The sequence below is a fragment of the Neomonachus schauinslandi genome, chromosome 16 (genome assembly GCF_002201575.2).
Source record: "Neomonachus schauinslandi chromosome 16, ASM220157v2, whole genome shotgun sequence".
Lineage (NCBI taxonomy): Eukaryota > Metazoa > Chordata > Mammalia > Carnivora > Phocidae > Neomonachus > Neomonachus schauinslandi.
Window position 1 is genome coordinate 41,208,638 of NC_058418.1, and position 24,192 is coordinate 41,232,829.

General features: G+C 48.7%; 3 protein-coding genes and 1 pseudogene across 3 annotated transcripts in view; 2 read left to right on the top strand and 2 right to left on the bottom strand.

The window, feature by feature from the left end:
- ENKD1 (enkurin domain containing 1) overlaps nt 1-1,756 on the bottom strand; it is a 3,683-nt gene extending 1,927 nt beyond the window's left edge. Inside the window, exons 1-4 of the mRNA XM_021703636.1 lie at nt 1,729-1,756; nt 1,427-1,526; nt 1,128-1,322; nt 414-586 (exon numbers count right to left, since the gene is read on the bottom strand). Of these exons, the coding sequence (XP_021559311.1) occupies nt 414-586; nt 1,128-1,322; nt 1,427-1,511 (453 nt within the window). The 5' untranslated portion in view covers nt 1,512-1,526; nt 1,729-1,756. The remainder of the gene's footprint in view (nt 1-413; nt 587-1,127; nt 1,323-1,426; nt 1,527-1,728) is intronic.
- A 250-nt stretch (nt 1,757-2,006) lies between these two features.
- Nucleotides 2,007-3,664, top strand: C16H16orf86 (chromosome 16 C16orf86 homolog). The gene is made up of 4 exons (XM_021703623.1): nt 2,007-2,111; nt 2,325-2,549; nt 2,904-3,150; nt 3,255-3,664. Exons 1-4 carry the CDS (start codon nt 2,007-2,009, stop codon nt 3,662-3,664), a joined length of 987 nt encoding a protein of 328 aa, XP_021559298.1.
- Nucleotides 3,665-8,089: 4,425 nt separating this feature from the next.
- The window catches only part of GFOD2 (glucose-fructose oxidoreductase domain containing 2), a 37,209-nt gene continuing 21,106 nt past the window's right edge, over nt 8,090-24,192 (bottom strand). Inside the window, exons 2-3 of the mRNA XM_021703613.1 lie at nt 18,536-18,881; nt 8,090-9,613 (exon numbers count right to left, since the gene is read on the bottom strand). Coding sequence (XP_021559288.1) covers nt 8,715-9,613; nt 18,536-18,794 — 1,158 coding nt within the window. The 5' untranslated portion in view covers nt 18,795-18,881 and the 3' untranslated portion in view covers nt 8,090-8,714. The remainder of the gene's footprint in view (nt 9,614-18,535; nt 18,882-24,192) is intronic.
- LOC110593683 lies at nt 9,834-14,594 on the top strand (annotated as a pseudogene).

The following is a 24,192-nucleotide window of genomic DNA, read 5'->3' on the forward strand; positions in this document are numbered from 1 at the left end:
AGAAAGAAAGAAAGAAAGAAAGAAAGAAAGAAAGAAAGAAAGAAAAGTGGATTATGTGATCCTTTATGATGTAGGTCCAGCTGACTTCTTAGCCTGGCATCATGCTCTTCTCCCCGGTACACAACATCCCACTGCACACACTCCCTCTGGTCTTAGGACTTCTGTGAGGTTCCATCTCAGTAGAATGTTCTCTTCCATTCTCCCCTTGCCTAATTCCTACTTGCCCCTCAGGATCACCCAGCCATCGCCACTTCTGAGGAAACCCCAGCCCGACTCTGCGCAAATCAGCTATTTCTTAGCCCCTGTTACCCTAGTCCCCTGTGATTTTCATCCCTCCCCATAACTCGGATCTGAGTATAACTGCCTATCAGTCAACAAGATGAACAATGCTTCTGGCTCTCCAAGGTAGGTACCTGCAGCTGGGCCTTGACCCGGGACTCCACTTTGTCATATTTGGGCGAGCGCCACAGAGCCTTCAGGGGCCTGGGCTGGCTCTGCTCCCGGCTGCGCTCCTGCTCACGGAAGCGCCTCTGGATCTCCCTGATCCGCTTCAGGTTCTCCTTCTCATGGTCTTTACGGTCCTTCCCTGGAAAAAGATGTTGCCAGACTCTAACCTACATATAGCCCAGGAGATCCAACTCCCAGTTGGAGTTCACACACTGGGCCCACACCCGCCCTCCTACAGAAAGATCTCCCTGACCTCTCCATCTAAAACAGTATACACATCACTACATTCCCTTCCTGACATAGTAATTATCTTCTTCTGTCCTTGATTATTCTCTACATTTTTATTGTGAAGTACACCAATAATCATCTTGTATATTATATCCATCTCTTCACTTGTTTATTGTTTTTCTAGCACCTACAGGGCGGGCATGCAGGAGGCACTCAACACACAATGTTTCGCTGATGCATGAATTCATTAAGCTGAACTAGGGTTCCTGGGAACTACTTCATTCAGTCCTCTCCCGTGAGGAAGTAAGTGCATTTCCCCCTCCTTCTATAGTTGGGGAAAATGACACTCAGGGAGGCAAAGCCTGAACCCAGATCTGGGAAGGAGAAGCAACGGTTTTGATCTCAGCGTCTGACCTCATACTGGCCTCATTGCCCCTTCTGTCTGAACTTACTCTTGGGAGAGGCCCCAGGGCCTAGGGAGATGCCCCCGAGTTGCAGCAGCACTCCCCCGACGCCACGCCGGCCAAGCTCCAGGATCTCTCTGGCTCCGGGACCTACGGGGGGGCCACGCGGAGGGGTGGCGTCCAAATCGAGGTCCGAAGTCAGCAGGTCCAGCTTCAGCGCGTTTCCCTCAAGGCGTCCTTGGGCTGCTGACAAGCCAGACGGGGAGCTCAGTGCGGAGCTCAGTGGTGGAGCGGAGCCAGAACCTCGCTCGGGCCTCGCCACGCCGCGCCGCACCCCTCCAACTCACCCGAGGCCGGCCGCCGGTAGTAGTCAGGGCAGAGCGTAGGGTCTGGAGGGATGGGCCCCGAGATGCGGGATGGGCCCTCGCACATGCCGCTGTCGCTGCCCTGCAACGGTGCACAGAGGCCCCTTTCTCAGCCCAGTGCCTCCTCCCCGGTCCTGGGCCCGGACCCTGACCCCAGCGGCGCCCTCCATTCCCGGTCCCCGCCGCGCAGCCCGACCCCGCCAGCGCTCGCCGCCTCCGCTCCTAACCCACTTTCCTGCCCAGTTCGCGACCCCTTCCTCGCAACACTCGGGCAAGGAACTCACCGGAGCAGTTTTGCCGCCCGCTGCTACAACCCCACGGGCTTGCTGTTGCCAGGCAACAGTAGTTTCCGTCCCCGAGGTCAGGGGCCAAGGCCCCCTGGCGCAAAGCCTTCTGGGGCTTGTAGTTCCAGCTGAGGGTGGAGCGGAGCCACCGTCAGGTTCCTTTCCCACCCGCCTGCCCTCGCCGGCGGGTCTTTCGGCTCAGCGCCAGGTCCGCAAGTCCGGCCTCTCTCCCTCCTCCCCGCAAGCAACCTCCGAGGAAGCGCTGACCCCGCGCAGCCATGACCTCAGCCGGGGGCGAGAGACGGCCAGGGGCCCAGGAGAGGACCGCTGCGGGGCCGGCACAGCTCGCGGAGTCGTCCGGTGGCCACGCTCAGAGCTCTGAGGTGACCGTCAGGCTGTGTAGTCTTCAAACACTTGTCCGGGGCACTCTAAGAGGCCAAACTCTGTGCGACGCCCCCCTAACTGCCAGGACAAGCTCCACGGCAGGGAGGGGCACGGGCTGGTGCCCTTCATCTGCATTTGGTGTTTGTCAGGTGTCTCATGACTGATGCCCTGTATCTTTTGCCTGGTGACCAGTTACCTATGTGTCCCTCTAGTGTCCGGTGATGGCAGACCCGTGCCTGGCGCCAGCCTATGAGGCCTGCCGGAGCCTGGGTGAAGACAAGTGCCCAACAGGACCAGTCTCAGAGCCAAGGCTCCAGGAGGAACAACTCAAGCTGGAGGAAGAGAGGCTCAAGCTAGAGGTGGATTCACTAGAGGAGAGAGGCCCCAGGCCTATGGCCTCCATTGTGAGGACCAGTCATGGTCCGAAGAGGAAGCCTGTCAAGTGAGGGAGCTTTCAGAGGGAAGGAGCTGCAGGGCTGGCGGAGGGGGTTGGCTGGGCTCACACTCCTACAGAGTGCATCCTTGTCCCCTGCCACCACCATCACTCCTCACTCCCTCTGTTCCTGAAGAGCCCTGGCATTGGCAGCGGGGGTAGGGGGGGGGGGGGGGGGGGGGGTTGGGCATCCAGATGAGGAGTCTCAAGGCCTTGTAGGGTACTGAGCTCACATGAGCTCTAGTCCCCCGTCCAGCCCAGAGCCTCACTGACCAGGAAGGGGATGAGAATCTGGGCCCCAGGTGGTAGACAGGCAGGGCTATTCCCTATGGTCAGGGCACAGGAGCCAAAGCTGGAGGCTGGCTCCTTAGGCCTCCTGTCCCCCAGCCTCCCAGGGCCTAGCCACCAAGCCCATCCTAGGGCTGAAGCAGAGATGCTACAGGGGCTGCCACTGCAGAAGGAGGAGTCAGAGAGTAGCCAGAGTGAGCCCTTCCCATCTGCCAAACAGCACAAAAAAGCCAAGAAGCGCAAGAGTCTGGGGGCTCCAGTGCTCCCAGCTCTGGCCAGCACAGTGTCTGCCCCTTCAGAGACCTTGGGGCTAGAGCGTGAGTGGCAGCCCCTGGGCCTTCCCTTTTCCTCCTGCCTGATGGAACCCTGACATGGCACAGCGTGGGTGTTCCAGCCCCTGCCCTGCCCCGGGTCTTTGCAGGGAAGGCCCAGCGCCTGCGGCCCCTGTACCAGTACATCAACTACTGCAATCCTGAGCTTAATGAGGCAGGGGAGGGGGGCAGGGAGGCTGAGGCAGAGACGGAGCCTGAGTTGGAGCTGGCCCTGGTCCCCGAGGAGGCCGGTGTGGAGCAACTGCAGGCCTTGCTGCCCGTGGCAGGTGAGCTGGCCTCGGGCCTCTCTCAGCCCTGCCCCAGTACATTTGTGTCCTCCACCCATGCTCTGGTTCCCCTGGGAGAGGAGGTGGGAGAGGACCCTGGGTGTTTGCCCAGGCTGGGGGGCAGCGGCCGCCTCAAGGCTGAGGTGGATAAGTCCGCCCAGGTGGACATCGACAAGATGCTGAGTGTTTGCGCAGCCCCACTCGTACCTCCGCTCTCTCCTCAGTACAAGTGACTTTCCTGCCCCCCCCCCCCCCACTGGTGGCTCCCCTTCTCCCAAGTCTGAACCAGAGCAGCAGCCTAGGCCTTGGGGTGCAGGGGAAGATTTGGCCCCTCTCCCTACTTGGGACCTTGGACTTGCTGAAAATAAACATTTTTCCTTTTCTCAGACTTGGTGATTTTGCAAATAAGATGGCTGAAGAGAGGCTGGGAAGGTGGGTGCAGGGTTTGAAGCCTGACTGGTCATCCGGATCACCCAAGAACTTGACAAAAGTACACGTTCTTGGGCACGACCCCAGACCTAACCAAATCAGAATCTGCAGGGCTGGGGCCTAGTTTTGTGCATTTAAAGGCTCCTCAGATGAACCTGAAGGTCAGACAGGATAACAGTGTGGCTGCAGAGGGAGGTGATAAGGAGAAACTTGGGGCAGAGAAAGGAAAGGGATGGCCAGGTCACAGGAAGCAGCTGCTTGGTTTTGCTCCCTGTCTCCCAGGGAAGCCTCCTGCATTTGGTCTGACCTCGAGGGTCCAACTCTTAGGATCTCCCATTGAGGTGTCAGTTCATTTGCCTGCCCCAAGAGTGGCATCTTTGGAATGCTTTCCACTTACTGGAGACCACAGCTGGACCAGACTTTGCCTCCAAGGTGGCCCTGCTAACAGAGGCATCCGTGCCTTTCTCCTGGCAGCCAGGGCGTGGTGGTGGGTGTGAGTGTTCTCCCTGGAGCCTTGCAGCCAAGTCACTGGATAACTGCTGCTTAAGAGGCAGCCAGTGCTGGCCATTTTGGAAACCCTCATATCCTGCTGCCTCCTGGTCCTCCTGCATGTCCCTCATATACCTTAAACATAGGGATCTCCAAATTAAATTAATAACTTCTTCCTCCAATCTGCTTTTCTTCCCGTGTCCCATCAACACAATGGTTCAAGCCAAAATCCTGGGTGTCACCCCAGACCCCATCCTGTTCTTTGCTCGTTCTTTACTCCTACAAGCTAATCAGGCATCAAGGCTGGTTGCATGTACCCTCTAGGCTGAGAGCCTCTCAGATCCCAGGGTTCACACCCCTGCCCTGGGCTCCCTGCTCAGCGGGGAGTCTCCTTCTCCCTCTCCCTCTGCCCCTCACCCCACTCGTGCTTTCTCGCTTTGCTCTCTCTCAAATAAAATCCTAAAAAAAAAAATTAACTGAGCTCGACTGCCTCACTTTATGGCTGAGGAAGCAGAGGCCTTGAGTGAAATGGCTTCACATGAAATCACACCCTGGGCACCAGGGAGACACTGCCCTTTCCTGAACCCTGCAGATCTGGACCTGAGGACTCTGGCTAAGGCCTGACCCAAGAAGGCCGAGCATCTGCTTTCTGTATGGTCTCCTGGGCTGGAGGTGTGAGCCAGGCCAGCACTGACAAGGAAGCTCTGTTCCTCTCTTCCAACAGGTGACGTAGGAAATACTCAGTAATCACCAAAGAAAGAACTGATCTATATTTGCAGGTCTCTTTCCTGACAGGTTTATCTAAGCAGGGTGGGTGAGAGTAGCCACAGAAAGGAACAAGTCACTACTATTGTTCCTAAAGGCTCACTCTAGGGGCGCCTGGGTGGCTCAGTCGGTTAAGTGTCTGCCTTCGGCTCAGGTTATGATTCCAGGGTCCTAGGATTGAGCCCCGCATCGGGCTCCCTGCTAGCAGGGAGTCTGCCTCTCCCTCGGCTCATGCTCTCTCTCAAAAAAAAATTTTTTTTTTAAAGATTTTATTTATTTATTTGAGAGAGAGAGTGAGAGAGAGAAAGAGCACAAGAGGGGGGAGCGGGAGAGGGAGAAGCAGACTCCCCGCCGAGCAGGGAGCCCGATGCGGGACTCGATCCCGGGACTCCAGGATCATGACCTGAGCCAAAGGCAGTCGCCCAACCGAGCCACCCAGGCGCCCATCAAAAAAATTCTTAATAAAGAAATAAGTAAATAAATAAATAAAAGCTCACTCTAAGGGGGAAACGCTGGGTGTAATGCAAGGTGACAGATGCCACTGAAGAGCAGAGGACCAAGGCGGCGGGACCTCAGTGGAGGAAAGAGCTGCCATTTTACCCAGGGAAGCAGGGAAGAGGCATCCCTCCAACTGACTCCTGGAGAGTTGGGTGGCCTTCCAAGCAGAGGATACGCCAGGGAAAAGCCTTGTTTATGTGAAAGACGTCAGCCCCATGCAGGAGGGTCATTTAGCATGGCTGAAGTGGAGGCATGGCCACCAGGACAGCAGGGTGGGCAGTTCTGGGAGCGATGAGAAGGGGTGTAGGCAAGCGGGATCTTGGCCTGGCATTCTGGAGAGGTCACTTGTGCAAGAGTGAGAAGGGCAAAAGGAGGGAGATTGGGGACAGGGAGGTAAGGAGACTGCTGGGCTGATTGCCGATTGTCTGGGTGAGTATGAGGCCTACATTTGGTTGGGGGTGAGAAATAAGCAATAGGTATTTTGGAAGTTCTTTTCTGTGGCTTGGAAAAACTTAATCTACTCTGACCCAAGGAAGACCCTGAGATTTAGGGAACTGGTCCTGGGAGGTGATGCTGCCTTCCTCCAGGAGGGGGCGCTGCAGGACAAGCCTGGAACTGCATGCAGGCACAGTCACCCCTGAGGACCAGAACCCTGCTGGCTTCCTTGGCCACAGGCATCTGGGCTACTTCAAGGTGCATCTCCTCCCTGGGACCAACCCAAGAAATATATGATGGTAAAGATGTCTGAGGGATGGCCATGGATGTAGGCTCTGGGGAGTACCAACAGAGGACCCCAGGGTCCTCACAGAAGTAGCTCTGCACCAAGCCCACTGCCACCTGCCCTAGGACTTCTGGGAACCTGTCTTTGTAAACAAGGGGTTTGCTGTAGAGCCCCATGGAACTTCATAAGTGCCACTGTGGGTCAGTAACCTGGCTCTTTCTTAAGTAGGAGCACCTGAGTCATGTATGATGGACACTTGGGCTTTCTTAGTAAATCCCCCAATTTAGGAAGGATCCCATCATCCTCATAACACAGAGGGACTGACCTGGAGCTGATCTGATCATCCCAGGAGGAAGAGAGCAGCCTCTTTCTTTCTTTTCTTCCTTCTTCCTTCTTCTTCTTCTTCTTTTTTTTTTTTAAGTAGGCTCCTCACCCAGCATGCGGGGCTTAGAACTCACAACTCCTAAGATCAAGACCTGAGCTGAGATCAAGTGTCTGATGCTCAACTGACTGAGCCAACAAGGTGCCCCAAGCAGCCTCTTTTTAAACTCTACCAGCATTCTGCCTTGCAGGTTCTCTCTGCAGTTCACCTCCTAGCTGAGGCCTTGCTGAGATTCCTGTTGCAGAGAGAAGCAGTAACCTGGATGGGGGCCTGAGTGGGGAGGGGCAGTGCCTGGGCACTCAGTCTCTGAGATCTGCAAGTGCTGGGGAAAGAGTAGTTCAGGGTCAGGCTCTGTAGATGGATGACCCTGACCAGGCTCCTTCCTGGCTCCATCACTTATAACTTATAGGAGGCAAATAACTTTGCCCCGCCTCTCCCTCACTTTTCTGATCTGAATAATGAGAATATTAATATTGGTACCCCATTGAGCGGTTTGGATATTAAATGAAATAACATGCATGAAGTGTATTCCCGGGGCGGGGGGGGCAGCATGCAAGAAGCACATTCCCCAACACTAGCCACTGCTATTTTCTCACAAGGACAAGGTTTCAACCAGGGCAACATACAGGAAAATTGACCTGGTGACTTCTAGAAAGGGTGCCAAGAGGAAGAGGGAGACTTCCCTGAGCCTTTCTTTCTCTGGCAAGGAGCCCAGGGCAAGGAAGAGAGAGGGAGGTTTAGAGAAGGGAAGAGGAGTTGGGTCTAGGCCTAATCTGGGGAGGCTGGCAGAGGAAACAAAGGGGTGTGTGTCCTTTTCCCCTACCCACCTCACTTCTGACATGGTTAAAAGGCGGTCCCAGTATAGAACAGTGAATAAAAGCAAGGCTGCTGACCGGCTGCCTGGGGCAGGCAGCACTGGGCTGCACCCACTCCATAGGGCAACATGTGGAGCCTTCCTCTAGTTCATTCCATCCAGGTTCCCTGAGACCACTCCTCACTTCCCCTCTCCCAGGGCTCCCCAGAGCCAAAGCCATGGTTGCAAGAACAGAACTTTTCCTGACCTCCGGCCCAGGAAGGCCCCAAGCTCTCCCCATCTCCCTGAGACAGCAGGCATGACAGGCACAAAACAGGAAGTCTCGAGTCCTGTTGTCTGAGAAACGACTTTTTCTTGGACAGCTCCTGGGATTCAGTCGCAAGGGGATAAGCCCACTAGACCGTGATGGATCCAAAGCAGGCCAGAGCTGCTGTGAAGCCACGGGGAAAGAGAAAAATATAAACAATCTACAAAAATAAACAAGCCTTTCATTATTAAAGAAACCCAATTTACCAAACAAACAACAAACAACCGTGACATAGTGTCAGACTTTCTGATTTATTTATTAACACTTATCAGATATTCCAGAACCCTATCTCCTCTCCGCCAAGTCGGGGGCCCTTTCCCCCAGGTTAACAGCCCCTGAGAGTTTACCTAATGAAGAACCCCTCCTCCCTGCCAGGGAAGGGGCAGCCTAGAGGCTAGAAGGGCCTGGTCATATGGGAAGGAAGGCAGGTGCGGATCCCTGAGGGATGACTCGACGCCCTCACCATTCCTGAGATGCCCTAGCCCAGGAAGGGCATGAAAACGAGGCTTCTTGTCATTTTTCCTCAGGCTGAGCAATCAGCCAAGCTGGGTCCCTGCTATGCTACCTCACCTAGTTAGGACCACAAATTGGCAAAAGCAGCCTCCAAGTCAAGCTCTGGCTGGCTCTGCTCACCAGCGTGACTATGCAGAGACTGGGGGGCAGCCCCACCCCGGGCACACTGTGCTAGTCCTCAACTATATCACCACCCTGCAAGTCTGAGGAGCAAATGAGCATTGGAGGGGGTGTTTTCCCATGGCCACCTTGGGCATCACCTGGACCCTGCCCAAGATGAAAGACACTGTGGCCAAGCCCTCCCGTGCCAGCTTCTGGTCCCTCCCCGGCCCCTCGGCCCCGTGGCAGGGAGCCCACCTGCAGGCTCACAGGTTATTCCGTTGCAGTGCCTCACAGAGGTTCTGGTTGGCGTCGGGTTCTTCCGTCAGCACCTCCACAGCCTCCCACTCCCCGGATCTGCTCGACCTTTTGATGGCATCCACCACACTCTGCATGTACAGCCCATCCTCGAACGAGGCGGCCATCGAGACAGGGGTGTGGTCCCATGTGCGGCGGTCCCCCTGCCCCTGGAAAGACTGGCGCAGGGCCTGCACCATGTAGACCATGCCCTTCAGGTAGAGCAGTGGGACGTCCTGGGGCCCCTGCTCGGGCAGCCCTGCCCCCACGGCCAGCGAGTCCCTCAGGAGCAGCTCCTCTTGCGTGGCAGAGTTCTTCTGCCCGTAGAGGTCCGCTCCTCGGGCAACGAGGCGTCCTGCAGAGCCCACCACCATGACCTCATGCACAAAGGCGCCTGGCATGTTGAAGTTAAGTGTTACTGTGCTGCACACTCCCCCACTCATGAGCATCTGGAAGAAGCAGAAGTCATCACTGGTGACATGCCGGATGCCACAGATGGCCGCATTCTGCCTCACAAAGGTCTTGAGCAGCCCATGCACCTTCTCAGCTCTCCGGCCGGTCAGGTGGGTCAGCAGGTCCACAATGTAGGTGCCCATGGTGTGCAGGCCCCCGCCGCCCATGAGCTCGTCACAGATCCAGCCGTAGTTGGGGCTGAGCAGGCTGCCTGAGTAGATGCGGGCATCGCAGATCATCACCGCACCCACGTAGTGCTCCGCGATCAGCTGCTTCATGCGCACGAAGGCGGGCAGGAAGCGCAGCACGTTCCCCACCAGGCTCATCAGCTGCGGGTAGTAGCGTGAGGCAGTCACCATCCGGAAGGCATCCACTGAGGTTGCTGCCTTCTCACAAACCACATTCTTTCCAATACCTAAGAACAAAACACACCAGAAAATCTCAAAGTTCCAGGAGATTTTACACTGGGGGAAAATCTTTTCTTGAAGGCACATGAACTCTGAAAAGCCTCCTATTATCAGATGGTGGCCTGGGGCAAGAGGAAAGGCAATGGCTTAGATAAAAATGGTACCCTGTGACTGGGACTGGAGAATAAGTTATAGGCTGGAGAAAGATGAGTAAATTCTTAAGGGAAAATGAAAGAAGTAGAGGCAGAAAGTGCAAACCAGGAATGGGAAGTGAACAGAGGAGGTATGATGGGTAATTTTATGTGCCAACCTGGCTAGGCTGTGGTGTCCATCAAATACCAGTCTGGACACTGCTGAGAAGGTATCTTTTTAGGTGTGATTAGCATTTAAACCAGTAGGTTTTGAGTACATCAGATCACCCTCCACAATCTGGGTGGGCCTCATCTAATCAGTTGAAGGTTCGGGGATGGGAGTGGGGAAAGACTGAGGTTCCATGGAGAGGAAGGAATTCTGCCTCCAGACTCAAGTTTGCAACACCAACTCTTGCTGGGATTTCCAACCTGTTGTCCTGCCCTGCAGATTTCAGATCTGTCAGCTCCAACAGTCACATGAGCTGATTCCTTAAAATAAATTTCTCCCTCTCTATATATACCTTCATTGGTTCTGTTTCTCTGGAGAACACTGCCTAATACACGTGGGCTGGAGAGATGGACATGCCTATGTACTTTCATACATTTATTAGATCATCAGCTTGGGGCAAAAGTATCTAATCTATGTTCTAGGGGATGGGCTTTGTACTCTCAGTTGTAACTGCAGAAAGGGCCCTAAGATTTCCCAAAGATTGTTATCTGAAAACACTGGTCCACCACATTAGTGTAGTCAAAAGGTCAGAAAATGTTTGTTTGGCTCTAGTAGGAGGGGAAAGGGAATAAAAATAATCCTTCTGTCCTCATGACTGTCCTGAGTATACTGTAGCTGGGATGTACTGAGAGGGCAAAACAAGGCTAGAAAAAGCCCTGAAGACAGAGAGCTAGAAGACTGAGCAGATTCCATATTAGGAAGAAGGATTGATACTCCTCCATGTTTTAAGATGAAAGCTCATGAGGGAATGAGCAGTCACAAGACACCAACACCGGGATACTCCTGTGAGCTTGGGGTGGTTCAAATGGAAGTCCTATGTTAATACCTCCACAGATGTAGGGGTGGGGGGGGGAAGCAAGGGGAGAGGTCCTTGCACTCAGGTCTGGCAGGAGACAGCCCTGCAAGGAGAGTAGCACCTGATTGTTATCATGATCTGCTCTTGGACAGTCTCCAATATCCCCCTACACATGTGGGATTTTAGGATTAGGGAATGGAGAATCACAATATTGGGTGACAATGTGGCCACCTGGCTGCAGAACATTTACGGCTGACCAGGGAAATAATGAAGAAACTAGATTATCAGACATAAACACCCCATCTGAGGGCTGCAGCTCCGACCAACCCAGAAACTACCCGCTGTAACTTTTCACTGCAGGGATTGGGTAGACACTGCAGCATGGAGCAGAGTGGAGATGGGGTGGGGGGAAAAGGACTCTTGTGACTGCTGGGAGCTTGGTGATGATTAAAACCAGGATAAGAAATCTCTTCCATGCCAAGAGAGGTCAGGGAAGGGGGAGAGACCTTCCTTCTTGAGCCCAAACAATAGGAATGCTTTTGAACTTAGGACCCAATAGTATTATCTGTATGGGAGCTAAAGGCCATCTTGAGTTAAACAGGCTCCTGCAGGCCAAATGTACATGATCTTTAACTTTAGAGAACCTGGGTTGTGCTGAAAGACATATTTATTTAAGTTATCTAGCATTCCTGCTAGGAAGCCAAAGGAGAGATTAGAGAAGCTGGGAACTGGTTTTTGTTAACAGGGAGTGGAAAAGCATGGATGCTGAATGCTTATTAGCTCAGACTTTTTGGAGTGTGAATAAATTTCAAGCTACAACCCTTTCTCCAGCTCATACTCCCCAGATTTCCCAGGACTGGGTTCCCCTGAACACCAGAGGCCCAGAGAGGCTGCCCCAGAACACCTCTTTGTTCCCTATTAGCACAGCGCCTGTTCAGAGCTCTAGGACCACAGCACTCCTGTTAGCCCATCTAGAGGCATGGGACTAGAGAAAAGAGACTTCAAACAGGAGGTAGAGAAGTAGCTCAGGAAGAACACGACTTTTATGTTTTACAAAATCCAGGAAGTCCATTTGCGGGGGCGGGGTACAAAAAAGGTTCTGCTACTAGAAAAAGAAGTTTGAAAGCCGTAAGACTGAATCGCTCTTGCCTACTCTTTCTTGGGTCACTGGCCCTTGTTAGCCCCCTGGGTCACACCACCAGATGGGGCATGCATGAGTAGAATTTGTGTGTCAAGCCCTGTGCTCAGCACTGGGGATACAGCATTGGGTTTGGACTTTACTTTCAGAGAACTTATAGTTTAGGGGGAGAGATAGCCATTAATCAAATTACCATATAAATACATGTAGAACTGCACTTGTGATAAATGCAGTGAGGATGATATAAATGGTAAAATGAGAGCATATACCCCTTGACTGGGGGTGGTCAGAGAAGATGTCCCAGGGACCAGTGTTCCAGAGATTAAATTATTTGGGCTAGACTCCTTTTTTAAGATTTTATTTATTTATTTGATATAGAGAGACACAGCGAGAGAGGGAACACAAGCAGGGGGAGTGGGAGAGGGAGAGGGAGAGAGAGAAGCAGGCTTCCCACTGAGCAGGGAGCCCGACGCAGGGCTCGATCCCAGGACCCTGGGATCATGACCTGAGCCGAAGGCAGTCGCTTAATGACTGAGCCACCCAGGCACCCCTGGGCTAGACTCTTTGAGTAATAATCTCTTGTTATGTCACAAGCCCATGGGAAAGGGTTGGCAAATTCAGTGTTTTTTTAATGAAGCACACTAGTGCCAAGAACTGGGCACAGAAATCTTTTAGTGACAGATTTTTTTTGAAAGACAGAGAGAGAAACAGCATGAGAGGGGAGAGGGCCAGAGGGAGAAGCAGGCTCCCCACTGAGCCGGGAGCCCGATGTGGGACTTGATCCCAGGACTCCAGGATCATGACCTGAGCCGAAGGCAGTCGCTTAACCAACTGAGCCACCCAGGCGCCCTTTTAGTGACAGATTTAAGAAAACATTCAACTGTGGCAAAAATGTTGGGGCATTTTGCACGCTAGAATACATTTTCCTGAACCACCTCTAAGCTGAGAAATAAAACATGTTAGGGTCCCTCCCTCTCCTTTAAGGAACTCATAGAAAAGCTTTAAGGATGACACTGGAGGAGAAAGAAGATAAAAAAAAAAAAGTCAAACAAAAGTAGAAAATAAGATGCCACAAAAAGGGCTGTGATATGAAAAGGACACCTCTGGAGGCTAAGTCCAAGAATGAGTTTTGGGAAACCACCAATAAGAGTGAGGGCAAGAAACAATCTTTACGGAGGCACCTGGTGGCTCAGTCGTTAAGCGTCTGCCTTCAGCTCAGGTCATGATCCCAGGGTCCTGGGATCGAGCCCCACATCGGGCTCCCTGCTGAGCGGGAAGCCTGCTTCTCCCTCTCCCACTCCCTCTTCTGCTCCCCGCCGGCTTGTGCTCTCTTGCTCACTCTCTCTCTCTCAAATAAATAGATAAAATCTTAAAAAAAGAAAAAATCTTTATGGCCTCACAGGTGAGGTAACATCTAAAGATGTAACAAGCCAAGGAAAATGTAATTTTTCCTACAGCACTGAGACGTAATGAGATGTAACCCTAATGTTCCTGGGCCTTGATTTCTTTCACTGAAAAGGAAGATGCTGGATTAGAATCAGTGGTTCTCAGTCCCTAGTGTGCGTCAGAATCACCTAGAAGGCTTCTTCAACCACAGACTGCTAGGCCTCACCTACAGAGATTCAGAAGGTCTGGGATGGGTCCTGAGAATCTGGATTTGTAACAAGTTCCCACGTGATGCTGATGCTGCTGGTGTGAGAATCACATTCGGAGAACCACTGGACTGGAGGCTCTCTCCAGAGAGCCCACAGGCCTGACATTTCTACAATTTTATCCATGTGAATGCCAGGAGAAAATACAGTACTACTGACCAGTATGAAAAATCTTAGGAGAAGAATATATAGTCTGTCATATATATTTTTTTCCTAATGTAATCTCTACATCCAATGTGGGGCTCCAACTCATGACCCCAGGATCAAGAGTGGCATGCTCTCCTGACTGAGCCAGCCAGGTGCCCCACTGTCATATATGTCTTCATAGCTGCAAATCTCTACCGGTATTTCTCTAAGTCTCTGAGATTTATCTTTTATAATGCTTAGCATAGCATAATGCAAGGAGGATCCTTAACTAAATAGAGTCTTTAGATGACTGTGATAAATTTCTCACAGATTCAAGATCTGATCTGATCAAAGCTGATCTAGAATTAAGAGTATGTCAATAGCTATATAGCTAAGTAATTGTATCTTTTCCCCCCTAGCTTTAAAAAGGCTTGAGGATCATGCTGTCTTCTCTGCATTGGGAGCAGCTCTCCTGCCACAGCCCCTCATCCCCTGAAAATGTCCACCTGTGCAAGGGTGTCTCCAACTCCTTCTTGGTCAGGAGCGCCTCTCAGGTGTTGAGCTGATCACTGTCTGCAATGGTACTAACCACCGGAGACACTGACAGATGAGAGCCTCGGCAGCTTGGCAGCCCCACGGCCCCTGGCCTTATTTATTCCTAGCTACAGCTTCTGAACCAGCACCATTTCAAGGTATATCGACACAACAGCCAAATTCACTGGGGCTGGGGCTGCCATGGTAGGGAGAGCTGGCTCTGGGGCTGGAACTGGGGCTGTGCTTGGGAGCCTCATCATTGGTTATGCCAGGAACCCTTGAAGCAACAATTCTCCTCCTACGCCATTCTGGGTTTTACCCTCTTGGGGGCCTTAGGGCTCTTTTGCATGATGGTGGCCTTTCTCATCCTCTTCACCACGTGAGGAGCCTTCTCCACCTCCCATTGGTCTTTTGCCTGTGTCTCATCTGCCCTGTATGTTCCTTTTCCTATACCTACCCAGGCAGTCTGGGGAAAGTGGTTGGCTCAGGGTTTGACAGAGGGAAGACAAATAAATACTGTATTAGTAAGAAAAACTTAAAAGATTTATTTATTTGAGAGAGAAAGAGAGAAAAAGCATGCACACGAGCGGGGGTGGGGGGCTGGGCAGAGGGAGAGAGAGAATCTCCAGCAGACTCCCTGCTGAGTGCAGAGCCTTGATCTGAAGACTATGACTGTATGACCTGAGCCGAAACCAAGAGTCAGATGCTCAACCAACTGAGCCACTCAGGTGCCCAGAAAAAATTTTTATTTATCTGACGGAGAGGGAACACAAGCAGGGGGCAGCTGGAGAGGGAGAAGCAGGCTCTCCGCTGAGCAGAGAGCCCAACGTGGGGCTCGATCCCAGGACGCCGGGATCATGACCTGAGCCGAAGGCAGATACCAAACAATTGAGCCACCCAGGTGCCCCACTAGCCTGTATCCTCAATGAACAACAAGAGACACAGACCCAATAACAGGGAGACCAAAAAAAAAAAAAAAAAAAAAAAAGGCGGGGGAAAAACACAGAAAAATATACTCTCATGCATATATAAAGAGACTCATACATGGGAATACACTGTTAGGTGAAATGGCAGTGAGAGTCTTTTGGGATACTGACTCTGAGGACTTTTAAATATGCTGCATATTAGGAGGGGAAGAATGAAGCGGGGGAAATCGGAGGGGCAGACGAACCATGAGAGACGATGGACTCTGAAAAACAAACAGGGTTCTAGAGGGGAGGGGGGTGGGAGGATGGGTTAGCCTGGTGGTGGGTATTGAGGAGGGCACATTCTGCATGGAGCACTGGGTGTTATGCACAAACAATGAATCATGGAACACTTCATCTAAAACTAATGATGTAATGTATGGGGATTAACATAAGAATAAAAATAAATAAATAAAAATAAATAAATATGCTGCATATTTTTGCAATTATCAGTGCATGTGCTGGTCCTGTCTCCCATCTAGGCTGTGTACAAGAACCAGACACTTCTAGAGTTTTTTGGGTGGGAAGAATGGGCCCCGCTTTCAAGGCATTAATTTAAACATGGTTCACCAACCTACAGAAAAGTTTTTCATATCTGAGATGACTCAGAATGCTTAGTTTCATTTGTAGACTACATTCAACTCAGTGAACATTTATTTAATGAATATCCAGAGGAGAATGCTATTATTTATTTATTTTTAAAATGAATTTAACTTAGGGGCAACTGACTGGCTCAGCTGGAAGAGCATACAACTCTTGATCTCGGGGTTGTGAATTAAGCCCCACGATGGGTATAGAGATTGCTTAAAAATAAAATCTTAAAAAATAAAATGAATTTAACTTAAACAAATCTGCTCTTCTGCTTCGGACAACAGGAAGTCCCTTGTGTTGTAATGCCAATGTCTTTCTTGGTCAGCACGTGGAGGCAGTCATACATATATCATGCTGGAAAGGCCAAAAGGGGAAGGAATTGGGACCCCCTATTTAACAGGAGTCCAGAGAGTTTGAAAGAGATAGAAATAAGATCACAAGTGGGGTCTGATGTCGGGCACCTGGCTGGCTCAGTGGGTGGAGTGTGTCACTCTTGATCTCTGGGTTGTGAGTTTGAGCCCCACATTGGGTATAGAGATTACTTAAAAAATAAAATAAAACCTTAAAAAAAAAAGTAGGGTCTGATGTAAAGTTCAGTATGGTGTTCTGTCTACAGCAGTTCCTACATTCACACCCAGTACTTCGGGAAAATTGGAGGAGTTCTCTCCTGGCCATTTCCACATGTGCTTATGTCAAGTGAGAATTCTCAATTAAAAAAAAAAAAAATGTGAGTGGCGCCTGGGTGGCGCAGTTGGTTAAATGTGGGACTCTTGATTTCAGCTCTGGTCATGATCTCATGGGTCATGAGATCGAGCCCTGCATAGGGCTCCGTGCTCAGCGGGGTGTCTGTTTGGGATTCTCTCTCCCTCTGCCCCTGCCCCCACACCATGCTCTCGTGTTCTCTCTCTCAAATAAATGAACGACTCTTTAAAAAAGTGAAAGGACACAGGGAGTGAACTTCATGGTCACAATATGCTCAGCAACTCCTTTGGGGTTTGAGTGGCAGTACCTGAAGGGAGGTCCAGCTGACATGAGCTCTCCCAAACCCACCAACCTGACCCTGGGACTGTGTGCCTATAATAGACCAAGGACTCTCATTCACACCCTCTACCTCCTGACAACAGAGATGCAGAGAAAAGACAGACGACCCTGCTTCACCAGGGCTGAGACATAAGATCCCACACATCTCTGGTCATCCCTGTCCTTCCTATTTATAAGAAAAGCAAGTCCAGCGTTTTCCTGTACCAGGAATCAGAAAACAGCAGGTTTTTGGCCAAAGAACCCTAGGGTTTCCTCTTTCTTCCTACACAGCTTGGCGATGGTTTCTGTGGGAACCCTAGAATCTAAGAAGACTGAGAGCCTCTAGAACACTGCCTCTGGATTACCTGGCCTCACCAGCCTGCATTCACGCCACAGGATGGCAAGAAATCAAATGACTACGGTAGCTTGGTCCCCTTGCACTAGCCCTCTGTTAAAGTGTTGGCTTAGGCCTACTTCTAAACTAAATCTGAAAGCCACTACCTGCCCTCCTAAGAATCTAGTGACTAGCTCCAGTGTCACACATCTTTAGACACTGCTCTCTGAAAAAGACAAACCATCTACAGTATTTGGCCAAATGTACGTGCTCCCAAATCAACCACCAGACTCATGTTCTTGCTCACTCCAATGAACATTTATCTTTACCAACACACTGGGCCAGAGGTGACAGACGTTCTTTTCTCCTCAGAACAAGGGAGACAAGTAGCAGAGGCTTGGACTCTCCACCATGGCAGTGGCCAGGAGTGGTCAAGCCTGATGGCATACCAGCTCCTGGGCCCCGAGATCTGTGACTGCATCAGAGATATATTTTGTTCCTATCACCTTACATAAAACAACTTCTCTGTCAATTAATAATTTGCCACCTGAATTGTTACCTAAGTCTTGTCTTTTCTACTTTGTAATGTGTGTGATCTCTAGTGTCTTCAATTGAACTGTGAAATCTGAAGGTAGGCAGGGCTCTGATCCAACACTGCTCTGAATGTACAGAAAGACATCAAGACAGTGCCTGGCACAGAGGAGGCATTAAAAACAAAAGTAACTGCTGGATGAATATTTACCGGCTTGTGTTCCTATTCAATTCGATTCTCATTTACATCAGAAAAAGAAAAAAAGTCACCTACAGTTGACAGGGAAGAGAAGCCCAAAAGAAATTGCAGAACAGCTCAGTAAGCCCCGCCCTGTCTACTGCTTCCCAAGGGGGCAGAGATGTGAGCAGGCAGACCTGTGGACCCTATCAGAGAGCCTTCCTGCCTTCCGGCACACAAGATTGCAAAATTTGGCAGGAAGGGTGTGCGCTCTATCTAGCGAAGGATTGACAAAACATGGGAAATGGCAGCCTTGCTACACACCCTCCTCTCCTCTCTGAGGTGCTACGTGCCACGGAAATGGAAGAACAAACATGTCAGCCACAATCAATTTCCTACTGCCCAAGCCTTTGAACTCTGACTTCAAACAGGCCAACTTTATATTGCATGAAATGTCTGTTTTGCCAAAGCGAGTACCACACTGCACGACATGTAATAATCTCTAGCCCCTGTGACAGGCCAACTCTTAAGGCTTCATTTTTGCTCAGGGAGTTACTTATGGAGGCGAGGAAGGCTGGAGCATTTCTTCCCACAGCTGTAACATGCCCCCAGTGTGCCCTCCCCAGCACAGAGGAGAGCAGTGACACACAAGGACCACCCAGAGGGAGACACAGCCTTCCCCTGCTATGGCCTGACTGTCCATACCTAGAGCCTTCACAGATATTTGCCGGGTCAGTGGAGGGGGGATATTGATGCACACAAGATCCACGTCTTGATGCAGCAAGACATCATCGGTCCGGCTGGTGTAGAAGGTGATGTTCATCTCCTCGGCAAGTTGCTTTGCCTCCTCCTCAGTCTTCCCCCACAGGGCCTCCACGGTGAACCCTTCTGCCCTCAGCAGTGGGACCAGAACCCGGGCGGAGCTGCCGGTCCCAAACACGCCCACTCCTGGGAGCATCTTCATGCCGGTTTCTCTGTTCACCAACTCATCTCCTCACAAGAGCCTCCAGCATGAATACGACCTTCCCACAGTCCTGGTCAAACATGGCTCCTGGAACAGCAAGCATTATACTGGCTATTAGTGGATGGCACACTCAGCTGAGGCTACCTTCTGGACTTATTTGGAAACAACAAGTTCTCCGCCACAAAAGCACAAATGCAATACTGCTCCAAAATGAAAAGCTGCAAAACCTTTTCCCATGGAGACTTAAGGATATTAGCAATATCCATCTACTGGAAGAAGGAAGAATGAAAAACAGGTAAAGCTGAGTTCCCAAATCTCTGTTCTGTTCTGTTCCTGAATGTTTTGTGTGACTCTGGTCCAATCATTTAACCATCAGGGTCATAACTGTCAAAGTTCATGATTCTATGATATTATATTGGAAAAAGGAAAAGAGGGGAAACAAAAACCAGTACAAGTTGGAAGAGAACTACCTAGGTGCTATGCAGATTATAATTTAAAATTTCATGGTAGAAAGCAGAGGCAAGTATTCATTATAAACAAAAAATAACAACAACAATAAAAATGTTTTCAACTACCAAACTAGCAACAATAACAGGAAGTTTAAAATGTTATTTTTTGTATAAAGATACTCAGTCCAACACTGGCTATGATAAGTGAAAAACTGGGAAACAATCTAGATGTTCAATAATAGTAATGGGTAAGATAAATAACACTGTGAAGCAGATGAAAACCGGGGGTGGGGTGGGGTGGGGTGGGTAGAATACCCTCAATGACCTGAAAGACATCACCATATATTCATTGAAAAGAGGGAAAACAAAACAATAGAGGAAGTATGATATCCATTTTTTTAAAGCACAAGAGAAGTATATGTAGCAAAAACTAATGATGTAATGTATGGTGATTAACATAATAATAATAAAAAGAAGTATATATGAATGAGAATATACAAGGATATCCATATTATTATTTGTAAGCATATTTTACACATGACATTAGAAGGACCAGAATACACCTGAATTTCATAATGATTACTCAAGTTGATGGGATTATAGATGACTTTTCTTTTTCAAACTCTGCCCAATTTTCTACAATGAATTGTGGTTTTTAATTCTGATCACAAGGGTTATCAAATGAAATAAAGGGGCTCCTGGGTGGCTCAGTTAGTTAAACGTCTGCCTTTGGCTCAGGTCACGATCTTGGGGTCCTGGGATAGAGCCCCGAGTCAGGCTCCCTGCTCAGTGAAGAGTCAACTTCTCCCTCTCCCTTTGTCCCTCCCCCTAGCTTGTGCTCCCTCTCTCTCAAATAAATAAATAAATAAAATCTTTAAAAAAATAAAATAAAGAACAAAACTAAAGTCTGGACATTGAGACCGGCATGTGAAGCAATGAGCACTGGGTATTATATAAGACTGGTGAATCACAGGCCTATACCTCTGAAACCAATAATACATTATATGTTAATTAATTGAATTTAAATGAAAAAAGTTAACAAAATAAACAAAACAACAACAACAAAAAACTAAACAAAAGTCATCCTGGAAACCAAGATGAGATTTGGGTGTGATCAGGGTTACCCGGTTTCCCCCTACAGCAGCCCATGTGCTAAACCAGGGGTCCCCACTCTGGCTGTGTGTTAGGTACCAGTAACTCCAGACCCACTGAGTCAGATTATAGGGATGAGCCTGTGTCACCATCATTTTCTTTTCAAGTTTAATTCTTTTTTTTGTGTGTGTGGTAAAATACACATAAAATTTACCATCTTAACCATTTTTAAGTGTACAGGTTCAGTGATATGAAATACACTCAGATTGTGCACCACCTACCTCCAAAAACTCTTCATCTTGCAAAACTGAAACTCTGTACCCATTAAACACTAATTCCTCATCCCAATCCCTCTTGCCAGCCCCTGGCAATCACCATTCAACTTTCTTGTCTTTAAAATATATATATATATTTTAAGTAACCTCTACACCCAGCATGGGGCTGGAACTCATGACCCCAAGATCAAGAGTCACACGCTCTGACTGAGCCAGCCAGGAGCCCCTATGTTCTGTTTTCTGTTGCTATGAGTCGGACTATACTCTAGGTACTTCGCAGAAGGGGAATCATACAGTATTTGTCTTTTTGTGATTGGCTTATTTCACGTAGCGTAACGTCTTCAAAGTTCATCTATGTTGAAGCATGTGTCAGAATTTCCTCCCCTTTAAGGTCAAATAATATTCCATTCCATGTATATATCATATTTTGTTTATCCATTCATCTGTACACAGACACTTGGGTTGTTTCCATGTTTTAGCTATTGTAAATAATGCTGCTATGAACATGGGTGTTCAAATTTCTCTTCAAGACCCCCCCCCCCCTTTTAAGACTGCTTTCAATTCCTTTGGGTATATACCTGGAAGTAGAATTGCTAGATCATATGGTAGATTTTTATTTATTATTTTTTAAAATATTTTATTTATTTATCTGACAGAGACACAGCACAAGCAGGGGGAACAGCAGGTAGAGGGAGAAGCAGGCTCCCTGCTGAGCAAGGAGCCTGATTAGAGACTCGATCCCAGGACCCTGGGATCATGACCTGAGTCAAAGGCAGACGCTTAACCGACTGAGCCACCTGGCCATCCCCATATGGTAGATTTTTAATTTTTTGAGGAACCACTATATTGTTTTCCACTGGGTCTGTACCATTTAAAATAATTTTATAAATACTTTCTAGTTCCTTAGTCTTCCAATTATCTTTAAAAAATCTTGGGTGCCTGGGTGGCTCAGTTAAGTGTCTGCCTTCAGCTCATTCAGCTCAGGTCATGATCCCAGGGTCCTGGGATCAAGTCCCGCACGGGGCTCCCTGTTCTGCAGGGAGCTTGCTTCTCCCTCTGCCTCTCTCTCTCTGATGAATAAATAAAAACTTAAAAAAAAAAAAATCTTACTTGGTCACTGCAAATCCCAAATTTTAACAAGTTTTACTCAAATGTACAACTTTGCTGTTGTACTTTAATCCACATAACACTGCCTCACTTGCATCTCCTCACAGATCAGAGTCAACCTATTTGTCAGGGAGACATGGCATTCCTTTAGTAAATGCACCGTAACTATTTCATTCCTCAACTGCAAGTACTAGGGATATACCTCTCTTCCCTCTCCCCCTCCATGACATCCACCTTTCTGATAATTTCTGAGTGCCACTTCTGGGCTCCCCACTTCTTTCAATGCTGAAGTTCTTGAGGTGTCCTCTTCTCTTCTTGCTCCACATGCTCTCTTATCTACTCATGTCCAAGGCTTTATCAGTATACCAGTGACTCCCAAATCTACAGCACAAGCCCAGATTCCCCTCCAGAGCTTTACACCCATATATCCAGGGTGCCTGGGTGGCTCAGTCACTTAAGTGTCCAACTCTTGATCTCAGCTCAGGTCTGGACCTCAGGGTCGTGAGTTCAAGCCCCATCTTAAGCTCTATGCCTGTGGAGCCTACTTAAAAAAAAAAAAGTGGTATGTCCATACAACATAGTATTATTCAGCCACAAAAGGTAATGAAGTACTGATACAAACTACAACATGGGTGAACCTTGAAAACATTACCCTAAGTGAAAGACACTAGTCACAGAAAGCCATATATTGTATGATTCCATTTATGTAAAATGTTCAGAACAGGCAAATCCATGGAAATAGAAAATAAATTAGTGGTAGGGATAGTGGGGAAGAAGAAATTGGGAAGTAGGGGCGTCCAAGTTTATTCTTCCCCATGTGGTTATTCAGCACCATTTGTTGAAGAGTTTGTTCTTTCCCCTGAATGATAACTCCTTTGTTGAAAATCAGTTGACCATAAGTATATGGATTTATTTAGAGACTCTCAATTTTATTTCATTGCTGTATACGTCTATCCTTATGCATACCACGCTGTCTTGATTACTTTAGCTTTACAGTAAGTTCTGAAGTCAGTGTGAGTCTTCCAACTTCATCCTTTTTCAATATTGTTGTGGCTATTCTGGGTCCCTTGCATTTTCCTATGAATTTTAGGTTCAGTTTGTCGATCTGGGATTTTGATAGAGATTGCTTTAAATCTGTAGATTTGGGGAATATTGTCATCTAAACAATATTAGATTTTATGATCCATGAACATGGGATGCCTTTCCATTTATTTAGGTCTTCTTTAATTTCTTTTAACAATGTTTTGTAGTTTTCAGAGAGTAAGTTACACACTTTTTGGTTAAATTTATTTCTAAGTATTTGTTTGATTTTTTTTTTAGATTTTATTTATTTGAGAGAGAGAGAGCATGAGTGAGCCGGGAAGAGAGGAAGAAGCAGGTTCCCCATGAGCAGGGAGCCTGATGCAGGGTTCGATCCCAGGACCCATGACCTGAACCAAAGGCAAACGCTTAACGGACTAAGTCACCCAGTTGCCCCTGTTCAATGCTATTGTAAATGGGACTGTTTTTTCTTTTTCTTTCTTTTTTAAAGATTTATTCATTTATTTTAGAGAGAGAGAGAGAGTACACGCAGGAGGAGGTGTAGAGGGAGAGAGGGGAAGAGACGCAGACTCACCACTGAGTGGGGAGCCTGACACGGGGCTTGATCACACAACTCTGAGATCATGACCTGAGCTGAAATCAAGAGTTAGATGCTCAATTGACTGAGCCACCCAGGTACCCCTGGAATTGTTTTCTTAATTTCATTTTCAGATTGAGCATCTCTTTTGCTTCTAGTGTAGATACAAATGTACTATGTAATTTACATGTCTATCTTAGGGATTGGTTTGCCAGTATAGCCCGCTTGACCCTACCTGAAGGACACCTGTGCCTTTGTGAACCACTGAAATAAGCATGACTTGGGCTGTCTCTACCTCCAGACCCTTATCAGCTTCCTGCCCTCCTGTCTCTACTCTCTGGGACTGTGGATCTTGGCTTGCCCCCTGCACTCTACCATTGGGTTTTATCTTAATCATCATTCTTTCTAATAATCATGAATAATGTCTATGAACTCTCAGCTATGTCTTTTTCCTCTTTGCTGATAATTCTGCCCTTAGAGACTTCTGTTCTAGTTAGAAACAGGTCAGTCACATAGTATGTTCTATAATTATCATGTTCTGGACTTCTCCCCTTCAGCTATTTTGGTCACCTCTTGCATTTGCAGTTTTGTTTTTGTTTTGTTGTTGTTTTGGCTACTTACATATAATTGACATTCTGGGAGCCTGAGAGTGTCAAATTTGTAGCACTAGACAAGTAAGCTCCTGCGTAAGTTTTGTGGGTCATTAATTACCAACAGCTATGAGAGCCAGAGTGACACACCACTATAAACAAGGACATCCATGTTCTCTCTAAATTCATGACCAGAGCACACTTCCTCTTCTCTCCCACCTCATTTCTTCATGCTCTAGTTATATTTGGGTGTATGTTTGTATTGGT

Coding starts and splice junctions, on each gene's coding strand:
- C16H16orf86 (XM_021703623.1), top strand. CDS start 2,007: ATGACCTCAGCCGGGGGCGAGAGACGGCCAGGGGCCCAGGAGAGGACC. Junction 2,550..2,903: donor ATGGTCCGAAGAGGAAGCCT/GTCAAGTGAGGG, acceptor CCAAAGCTGGAG/GCTGGCTCCTTAGGCCTCCT. Junction 3,151..3,254: donor AGAGACCTTGGGGCTAGAGC/GTGAGTGGCAGC, acceptor GGGTCTTTGCAG/GGAAGGCCCAGCGCCTGCGG.